General features: G+C 40.0%; 1 protein-coding gene across 1 annotated transcript; it reads left to right on the top strand.

Moving 5' to 3' along the window:
• Positions 1-4,265: 4,265 nt before the first annotated feature.
• Positions 4,266-8,346, top strand: LOC308693245 (uncharacterized protein; the record flags this gene model as incomplete). The annotated part of the gene is made up of 2 exons (XM_081370039.1): positions 4,266-4,269; positions 5,107-8,346. 2 exons carry the CDS (start codon positions 4,266-4,268, stop codon positions 6,342-6,344), a joined length of 1,242 nt encoding a protein of 413 aa, XP_081226165.1. The 3' UTR covers positions 6,345-8,346.
• Positions 8,347-8,690: the final 344 nt, after the last annotated feature.

Below are 8,690 nucleotides of genomic sequence, written 5' to 3'. Positions count from 1 at the left end.
AGTTCCTCCACACACACAGGAACCCAGACTGACCCCTTCCATAGCCAATACCCCTCTGTCCTCCTTTTCTCCGCTAACCAAGGAAGAGGTATCTACACTTCTCCTCTCCAGTCATCCTACCACCTGCCCTCTAGACCCCATCCCCTCACACCTTCTACAAGCCATCTCTCCCACACTTCTACCAGCACTCACACACATCATCAACTCATCCCTCCATACTGGCACCTTCCCTACAGCATTCAAGCAGGCTCGGGTAACTCCACTGCTGAAAAAACCAACGCTAAACACATCATTTGTAGAGAATTACAGACCTATCTCTCTCCTACCATTCATTGCGAAAACACTTGAAAGAGCTGTTTTCAACCAAGTAACATCCTTCTTGTCTCTGAACAACCAGCTGGATGTCAACCAATCCGGCTTCAAGAAAGGGCATTCAACTGAGACTGCATTACTGTCGGTCACAGAAGCCCTACGAATCGCAAAAGCTGCTTCCAAATCTTCAGTCCTCATTCTCCTGGATCTGTCTGCTGCCTTCAACACTGTAAATCATCAGATCCTTATGTCCAGCCTCTCATCACTGGGCATCACAGGTACTCCTCTCCACTGGTTTGAGTCCTATCTCACAGGTAGGTCCTTTAGGGTCGCATGGAGAGGCGAGGTATCCAGAACTCATCAAATGACCACAGGTGTTCCCCAGGGTTCAGTTCTTGGTCCCCTACTCTTCTCCATCTACACCACATCACTGGGACACATCATACAAGCACACGGCTTCTCCTTCCACTGCTATGCTGATGACACACAGCTCTTCCTCTCATTTCAACCAGATGATCCCACAGTAGCTGCACGGATCTCAAGCTGTCATCTCGACATGGATGAAGGAACATCACCTGCAGTTCAACTTGGCAAAGACTGAGCTTCTCGTCCTCCCTGCCAATCCGTCTCTACAGCACGACTTCACCATCCAGCTAGATTCATCATCAATCACCCCATCAAGGTCGGTCAGAAATCTTGGAGTAACGTTTGATGACCAGCTGACCTTCACAGATCACATTTCAAAGACAGCTTGATCATGCAGGTTTGCACTGCTCAACATCAGGAAGATCCGGCCTTTCCTAACTGAGCATGCAACACAACTTCTCGTCCAGGCCCTGGTCATTTCTAGGCTTGACTACTGCAATGCTCTTCTGGCCGGACTTCCATCATGTGCAACTAAACCTCTACAGATGATCCAGAACGCTGCAGCTCGTCTTGTCTTCAACGAGCCCAAGAGGGCACACGTCACTCCTCTGTTCATCTCTCTGCAATGGCTACCTCTCGCTGCTCGCATCAAGTTCAAGACATTGACGCTTGCTTACAGATCTATCACAGGCTCAGCTCCCTCCTACCTTCACACACTACTACGAGCCTACATCCCTACCAGAAGCCTACGCTCGGTCAACTAGCGACGTCTCGTGGTTCCATCACAGAAAGCCACAAAATCACTTTCCAGAACATTCACATTCACAGTTCCATGCTGGTGGAACGCACTCCCCACCCCCCTTATCCGGAATGCAGAATCCCTGACAACATTCAAAAGACAGCTGAAAACCCATCTCTTCCGTGAGCACTTAACCACATTAAAAAAAAAAAAAAAAAAAAAAGGCCCCTCCCCTTTCCCTCTAAAACCTCACTTATCGGGCCTATGCTACCCTGTATAATGCCTGAACTTCGTATCTTGAGCACTTCTTGTGTTGTTTTTGTTTTTGCCTCTTCATGATGACTCGCTTAATCTAGTCCTAATTTGTAAGTCGCTTTGGATAAAAGCGTCTGCTAAATGACTAAATGTAAATTAGGCAAGTCTTGTGGGCACATATTTAGTATGTGTTTTGTGGCCTTATTTCAGAAACTTGAATAATTTTTTTCAATAACCATGCAAAAACATTATTCTCTGAAAAATACAAACATGTACACATAGGGCTGGGCGATAAAACGATAATGATATGTATAGCGATAGACACGTAATCAATATCAATAAAAAATGCGTTCGATAATTTAATTTTCTTCGTCGGAAAAAAAACAGAGGTTGCGAAGCAAGTTTGGTTGCATGAACAAAGGCACTCACTCCTTGGTAACCTAGCAACGTAGGGAGTGTGACATGCTAAAGGGGTCGCACACCGGACGAGAAGCTTAGCGCCGCACCACGTCGCGTCTAGGACAACTCGAGGTATCGCACACCGGACGCGCACTTTCTCAGTTTATGGCCAGCAATATTATGTTTAAGGACATAATTAAATTAAGATCATGTCTGTACTCTGTTATGATTAGGGATGGGAACCGAGAACCGGTTCTTCTTCAGAACCGGTGCCCAGTGAATCGATTCCTTGGAATCGTTAGTATGCCTGCTTAACGATTCCGCTTATCGGTTCCGCTCGTTCAAATGTGACACGACGTCACACACGTGCTGCGTTGTTTTGGTTCAGAACGTAGCAAACACTATGAGCAAACATGGCATCGAGGCAGAAGCGCTCTGACCGCGTCCTAACTACATGCGACGCGACGGCGCGACGCGATAAAAAGTATAATTTTCCATGTTAATCAAAGTTTAACCAGCCGCGACACGCGACGATTCTATTTGAAACGGATCCTATTTTACTGCGACGTCGCGCTGGAACAACAATCTCAAGTGTGGCAATGATAATATCAGGTACTATTTTTGTGCTTTATTTAATGTTAAAAGCGTGTATAAAGTGACTGAATATCATTTAGTGCTCCCAGCTTTGTAGATGTAAAAACAACAATGGATAAGTCACATCAGATCTTGAAAACCCGTGTAATAAATTTGACAAAGATTGTTTTCTGATCAGATATTAAAGCGAGTTAATACAAACAAATTTGTACTTATTCCCTCACCCAATAAGAATCGATAAGAGAATCGATAAGGAATCGGATCGATAAGCAATATCGATAATGGAATCGGAATCGTTAAATTCTTATCAATTCCCATCCCTAGTTATGATTGTACTGTACAATTAAATACAATAGTTGCTGAGTCTGTGATCTGAACACTTTACCTCAGAGCGTCCGTTAATGAGAATATCACCTGAAAATCCGATAACATCAGCTATTTTCATTCAAGCAGCTGATTTCTGTTAATGAATGTAACTGAATGTATATTGCAGCACAGGGTGAAGTCAGTACATTAACTATGATTTGAGACAAATAAATGTAAATGTAATATAAAATTATGTAAATGGCGCTCTGTGTCGCGGCAGGATTTTGAACAACGTCCTGAGCCGTTGCTGGGCGCCGCGGACAGACGCCGAATGGCACCACCAGTGTGTGTACACTCATAGAGAAAAATGTGTTCGAATTTTAAATATGTGGCGCTGCGCTTCTTGTCCGGTGTGCGACCCACTTAACAGCCAGTCATGTAACAGTATCATGTTTGGTTGCGCCATATCATTGTCTCGTGTTGGATTCTTCAGTAACAGAACCGGCGTGGAGTGATAAGTGGAAAATGAGTGCCGCAGCGAGCAAGGAAATTGTTGATAAAACAGAGTAAGTCAGCTCGCCAATATGGCAGTTTTTGGGATTTTATAAGTCTGACCGTAGTCAGACCAATGTCTGCAAATTATGCAAGACCGTCGTCGGTTTCTCTATGTTTATATTTAACACTGCACTATTGTATTACACTTTATTATGCATTTCTTACGTATTCTTTAATTTTGCACCTTAATGTTAAGAGATAATTAAGTGTTCATTGTGATTTTAGATTTATGTTTACATTTTAATTATTCGAGTGTTTGCCATGGTTGTGTTGACATGTCTGCCTTTATAACTGAGGGGATTATAATCAGAGGAAGGTTAAGTTTAAAATAAAAAATGTTTAAATGTAATATATTTTTCTCCTGGTCCTTATTTTAAATAGGTCATAAAAAATATCAATAATTATCGATATCGACCGAAATGAAACGCTTATATCGCGATACAGTTTTCAGCCATATCGCCCTGCCCTATGTACATACATGTTGCTCATATATTATGGTATCACTGTTTGTGCTAAATAGAGTGTAATTACGCATTTGCCATTAATATGTTTACACAACTGAAAAAAGCACAAATGTCAGGGCATGTCAGAACATCTCAAGGACCCCAAAAACTCCTTAGAGGGTTAAACCGTTGGGTTAAACCGTTGATTCATTAAAAGATAGTAATGAAACAAGGCATTAATTATTTTTAACTTTGAGCTCCACTTTTCAATGCTCAGCTGACCAGCAATGTGTCGCATGGGTAACGCAGAAGCTGATGTAATAGAGACCAATGGCATTGATTCTATACATGACTCGCTGATTTTTTTCCCCGTGGCTTCCTCGCGCTGTGGATGCTGACCAGCGCTGACACTGATGCCATTCATGGTAAATACCCTTAAACATTAAAAGGATGGCACGACAAATATTTTGCTTTCCTTGGATACCTCAACCTTTTCCCGAATATATATGACTTCACCTCAAAGACAGACGCAGGTAATCGCACGCGCTCAGTCGATCTCTCTCATTCACTGTTTTTTAGGCTTCAGTGCAAATCCACAAAGCCTATTTAACATTCAATATACATGCACGAAGTTCAAAACAAGTAGCCTTATAAAAAAGAAAATGCGTGAACATCGTGGTTGCTGCGATTACTTGCATTCCTCTGTGGTTGGCTTGTCAATAGCGCGGTTATCGCGGCAGTGGCTCAGTGGTTCATGTAGGTTGTCTACAATTACAAACCAGAAGGTTGGTGGTTCTATCCCCGGTTCCACGTGACCAAGTGTCGAGGTGTCCATGAGCAAGACACCTAACCCACTCTGCTCCCGACGAGCTGGATGGCGCCTTGTATGGCTGACACCCAAATGTGTGAATGTGAGGCAATATGTACAGTGCTTTGGTGGCCATGTGTCTGTTGAAAGCGTTATATATAAATGCAGTCCATTTACCATTATCGCGACAGCCCTAGTTGTCAAACATATTTTACTATATTAACAAGTGAATGAGAGAACAATAAGTGAAAGATCTGATCTCTCTTGCTTTCTGCTATTAAATCAGGGTTCACTTGAACTGGTTTAAACTGTATTTCTGTGTATTTTAGACCAGGTGAGAGTGAAAGAGCAAAGACAAGAACTGAATGAAGTGGAGGAGGAACATCGTAACTTTACAATTCAAAGAACAAAAGCCAAGACGCACACCTGCACTCAGTGTGGAAAGAGTTTCTCACGGAAAGGAAACCTTGACATACACATGAGAATTCACACTGGAGAGAAACCGTATACATGCACTCAGTGTGGAAAGAATTTCACTGGTGAATCGGGTCTCAAATATCATCTGCACATTCACACAGGAGAAAAACCATTTAACTGTGATCAGTGTGGTAAAGATTTTATTTCATCATCAAATCTAAAAGATCACCTGAAAGTTCATTCAGATGAGAGGCCTTATGTGTGTTCTCTCTGTGGAAAGAGATTTTCACGGCCGGACAGTTTTAAACAGCACCAGAAAACACATAATGAAGTGAGAGATCATGTGTGTTGTGACTGTGGGAAGAGCTTTACTAGAGCGGAATGTCTGAAACAGCATCAAAGAATTCATACTGGAGAAAAACCTTACAAGTGCTCATATTGTGACAAGAGTTTCACTCGGTCTGAATCTCTGAAATCACACAAGCGAATTCACACTGGAGAGAAGCCGTACAATTGCACTCAGTGTGAGAAGAGTTTCATAGAGAAAGGAAACCTTAAGACACACATGAGAATTCACACTGGAGAGAAACCGTATACATGCACTCAGTGTGGAAAGAGTTTTTCTCGTTCATCAACTCTCAGTCATCATCTGCGTGTTCATTCTGGAAATAAGCCATTTAACTGTGATCAGTGTGGTAAAGATTTTATTTCATCATCAAATCTAAAAGATCACCTTAAAGTTCATTCAGGTGAGAAGCCTTATGTGTGTTCTCTCTGTGGAAAGCGTTTTTCTCGGCATTTCTGTTTCAAACAGCACCAGAAAACACACAAAGAAGTGAGAGATCATGTGTGTTGTGACTGTGGGAAGAGCTTTACTACAGCAGGCAATCTGAAACAGCACCAAAGAATTCATACTGGAGAAAAACCTTACAAGTGCTCATATTGTGACAAGAGTTTCTCTCAGTCTGATTCTCTGAAATCACACGAGCGAGTTCACACTGGAGAGAAGCCCTACAACTGTACTCAGTGTGGGAAGAGTTTCACCAAATCAAGTAGTCTAGGGACTCATATTAAAAAGTGTTGTTCTGTGTCACTGCGAGCAAAAGGTTTGTTAGATTCACAGGTAACAATTTACAATAACAGGGAATGAATAATCATGTTCTAATTTCTTAATACTTCAACGTGAACTCGTTGTTGTTGAATGTTTAGTGAAGATATGAACCACTGAAGAGCGATCCTTAACTATGACAGGAATCATAATGATTCATGCATGAATAACAGTAGACTTAAACATGTTAGTACAGGTTAGATATATAATGCTTTAATTAATGTTTAGGGGTAAACTAAATCAATCAGGCTCTGTAAGAATAAATAAGAAGTAATCTACATTTTAATTAAACATATAATTTAATACTGCCATAATTTAAACTGTAATATCGTTATCTGCCATCTGCAGCATTGTGACAAATACTTGGAATGATTATTTAGCCATTATTTACAAAGATCCAAACATGGAAAATAGACTAATAACTAAACAGTTTTCTGATTTTTATTGTTGATGTAGGCCCATGTTTAGTAATAGCTACTTTTCTTCCCGGAAGTACAGTATGTAGGGTTTGTTTCTGGTGGGTCATGGAGCACCCGGTGCTCGCTCGGCACTAGGGATGCAACGATTAACCGATTTCACTATTAACCGCGCTTTAATTCGTCACGGTTAATTAATCGTAAAGGCTCCACAACACCGCGTTTGTGTTTCACGGAACGGAAATGTTGCATCTTGCGCAAAATGAAAACATTATAAGAGCTTATGAGACACGGAGCACGGAACTAGTTCATATTTTGGGCGAACGTGAACTGAACGTAGCCTACTGTATTACTGCCTGATGAACGTTACTGTGAACTCGTCCATTCTGGTCTGTGAACGCCGCGCTCTCAGTTTAACTTCCTTCAATAGAGTGCCAGATTTCTAAAGAGCCTTCCAGGCGAAAACACAGCTAAAACACACCATAAACCGGCCTTAATATGTAGCGGGAAAAAACACCCAATCTGGCAACACCAGCCACCAGTGTCTACTGATTCTCTTGTTCGATCTCGTTCATCAAAATGAACAAATCTTTTTTCGAGTCATTTCGTTCATTTAAGGGGCTTTAAATGTTATACTATTAACTGCAAAATTCCCAGAACATATCCACCTCTGCAATCTTTATCATATTCTGAATTAAGAAATCATTATAATGCCGTCAAAAATCGTTTACAGGAAACATCAATAATTACTTTACCTTCAGAGTCTTTCGTTCATTTGTCACGTGACAGGCGCAATGAATGGATCGTTCATGAACGACTCATCACTTACGTTAAATCAAAACAAAAAGCAGCAAGGAGTCGTCGTATTTAAACCAGTTTTATGACAAGGTCGGTGAGGATGGGAAACAAACATCTGACGCATAGCTTCAGTGTTAAAACTGATAAAATAATTGTCTGTGGTTCAATATGGGCTGTGGCAATCATTTTGAAAAATGAAAAAAAAAAAGCATGGGAAAAAAAAGAACTATGAACTAGTTCAAAAGGCTATTTTTATTTTTATTGTTATTTATTTTCAGTGTTAAAGTAAGTCAAAAATCTTTTTTTTTTTTCACTTTTCTTTAATTCCAAAGAGAGAAATGGACTTGTTTGTTTGTATTATTATTTTGTGGTGTATTATTTGGTTGCTGAGCAGCAATAAATAACACTTTAAAAATATAAGGAGTTTTCGTGTGATTTTATAAACTAATAGTGTTGTGAAATTAATGAATGCAAAATAATCGTGATAACCGTGAAACCATGATTATTCCTCAGACTATAATCGTACCAACAAAATCTATAATCGTTGCATCCCTACTCGGCACATTAGTTGTGTTCCTTTGGTAATGCTGGCATTTTAATCTCATAAATATTGACTGCTTTGGTAAACAAAATTAATTATTAAAGACATTTTTGCATGTATTTTGTATTTGGGAGTTTTCAGGAGATTATGTACAGAAATTAACTATTTTTAGTTGTTGAAATGTATATACTTCGATTAGCATTAGCTTATATGCCCTATTTTGCATGTAAACGTGCCTTATGTGTGTCTTTACATGTTTGGGCTTTCTTTTAAGTCCATATATGTTTAATTGTATAAATAAAAATAAAAGAACTACACATCATTTGTATCTTTTGTTTTTGTGTAGCATGGGTGTAAAGGAATAAGGATATGACACTCTTATTGTATGTTTATTCATATTTTATATTTGTATGATTTGTAAGTGCATCATTGTGTCATGACTTTACTTGAGGAGGCACATCATAATTAATTAATTATTAACTAACCATACACTAACATCAACTAATGGCTTGTTAATGCATCATTTCATGACTTTACTTGAGGGGGCACATCATAATTAATTCACTCTTAACTACTTGCCAATTTCAGCTCATGGTTTATCATAAACTTACTATCAAATACAAATGTACTACA

The sequence above is a fragment of the Scardinius erythrophthalmus genome, assembly GCF_964197995.2.
Source record: "Scardinius erythrophthalmus genome assembly, chromosome: 7".
Lineage (NCBI taxonomy): Eukaryota > Metazoa > Chordata > Actinopteri > Cypriniformes > Leuciscidae > Scardinius > Scardinius erythrophthalmus.
Note: the sequence above shows the minus strand (reverse complement) of the source record. Positions and strands in the feature narration are given on the sequence as shown.